The sequence below is a fragment of the Mandrillus leucophaeus genome, unplaced genomic scaffold (genome assembly GCF_000951045.1).
Source record: "Mandrillus leucophaeus isolate KB7577 unplaced genomic scaffold, Mleu.le_1.0 Scaffold93, whole genome shotgun sequence".
NCBI classification, from domain to species: Eukaryota; Metazoa; Chordata; class Mammalia; order Primates; family Cercopithecidae; genus Mandrillus; species Mandrillus leucophaeus.
In genome coordinates this window covers 2,965,042-2,966,845 of record NW_012110141.1, presented here as the reverse complement: position 1 = coordinate 2,966,845, position 1,804 = coordinate 2,965,042, and the positions used below count along the sequence as shown (strand labels likewise).

At 43.2% G+C, this 1,804-nt stretch overlaps 1 protein-coding gene across 1 annotated transcript in view; it reads right to left on the bottom strand.

The window, feature by feature from the left end:
- Nucleotides 1-1,804, bottom strand: part of TJP2 (tight junction protein 2) — a 104,319-nt gene that overhangs the window by 51,654 nt on the left and 50,861 nt on the right. The window contains exon 4 of the mRNA XM_011970198.1: nucleotides 561-663. Coding sequence (XP_011825588.1) covers nucleotides 561-663 — 103 coding nt within the window. The remainder of the gene's footprint in view (nucleotides 1-560; nucleotides 664-1,804) is intronic.

Here is a 1,804-nt window from a genome sequence, read left to right as displayed (position 1 = left end):
ACACACCATATATGTGGGTGTATCCCTATTTTATTAGCATTCTCACTTTGTGTGTCTACCTGCCCCACTAGAGTGAACACACCTTGCAGCACAGATTGGCCCCAGGGCCTAATGGCATCCAGCTCATAGTTGATCCTCAGCCAGTGAATGAATGAATGAATAGATGAATGAAGATTATAGACAGTCTTCTAATGAAACTCTTAGTCTATGAAGATATAATACACCTTGCTTGGGCCTTTATAATGAGTTTTTGAGCTGAAAATTTTTTCCTAAATTTTTTCTGAATCTAGCTAATTCTCTTAGGGAATAATTGCCTAACTTTGTTCCTAAGGCAAACTAACTCAGATCAGAGAATCACTGGCCTCAGGAGAAGACACAAGGAAAGGCAGGAAGGATAACTTACACACATCTTCACACCCCTCCAAAAGTACTGAGAATCCAAGAACAGCAGTCCCTAGGTTATGTAATTCTGTCAAATGCTTAAAAGCAAGGGGTAATTTTCTTCTGGGCAAAAGAACAAAATGCTATTGAGGCAAGCTGAAAGCAAACCCAGTACTTACAATAGCAGCGATCTTCCCACTTTTTCTGAGTTGTTGAACTGCAAACGAATGAAGCACATCCTCCATGGGGGTGCCATTGACCATGACCACTCTGTCATTTTCTCTGTAAACAAGAAACAAAAATGGGTCATGAAAAACTCCCATCTATTCATTGTAAATTATTTATTTAGGAACAAATAGAAGCAGCAAATCGACCTGAAAGGCTTTCTAAAGGGCTCAGGGTCTGGTGGCGCCCAAGGCCCAGTCAACTTGGCATGAGATCTTCCAAAGAAAGGAACTGGGGGCCATACAGCTCGATTCTGAGTGTCTAAATGGAAATCATCTGGGAAGAGAGAGGCCTGATCTCCCCAAACTACAGGGTCACACCAGGAGGTACTGGCACTTGATGACAGTGAGGTCTGGACACCAAAAGGAACTTCTCTATCAATCCCCTATTGCCTAAGGTGCACAGTGAGCTTCAGAAAAGTCTAAAAACACTCCTTCCAAGTAGGTGTATATCCATCCATTTGTGCTTTTGTGCAGGAAAAGGGCCAAAAGCTTGCCTTGGATTCTTAAAGAAATTTTGAAATCACAGAATCCTATTGCTCCAGTTCATCCCAAATATTACTTTAAAATTTTGCATTTCTCCATATAAAATACTAACTTTGATAAAACTACAGAGGCTTTCTTAACTATAATTTTATTTTTTTAGAGGCATGGTTTCCCTCTCTCACCCAGGATGGACTGCAGTAGTGTGACTGATGATAGCTCACTACAACCTCAACTTCCCGAGCTCAAAGGATTCTCACCTTAGCCTCCCAAGTAGCTAGGACCCGAGCAGGTGCATGCCATCCCAACAGGGTCTCACTATGTTGCCCAGGCTGATCTTGAATACCTGGCCTCAAGTGTTCCTGCCACCTCAGCTTCCCAAAGTACAGGATTATAGGCATGAGCCACTGTGCTTAGCCCGCAGAGGCTTTAAACACCAACAGAACCTAAACTTTTGAGCTATTTAGCCAATGCAGCCATACAGTTAACTTTCGATTTCGTCCTGAGAAGTTATCCTGTGGGAATCAGGCATGCATCATTTAAAATGGCGTTACTAGCTGAGTACGGTGGCTCATGCCTGTAATCCCAGCACTTTGGGGGGCCAAGGTGGTCAGATCACTTCAGGTCAGGAGTTCAACACCAGCCTAGTCAACATGGCGAAACCCCGTCTCTACTAAAAATACAAAAATTAGCTGGGTGTGGTGGCAGGCACCTGT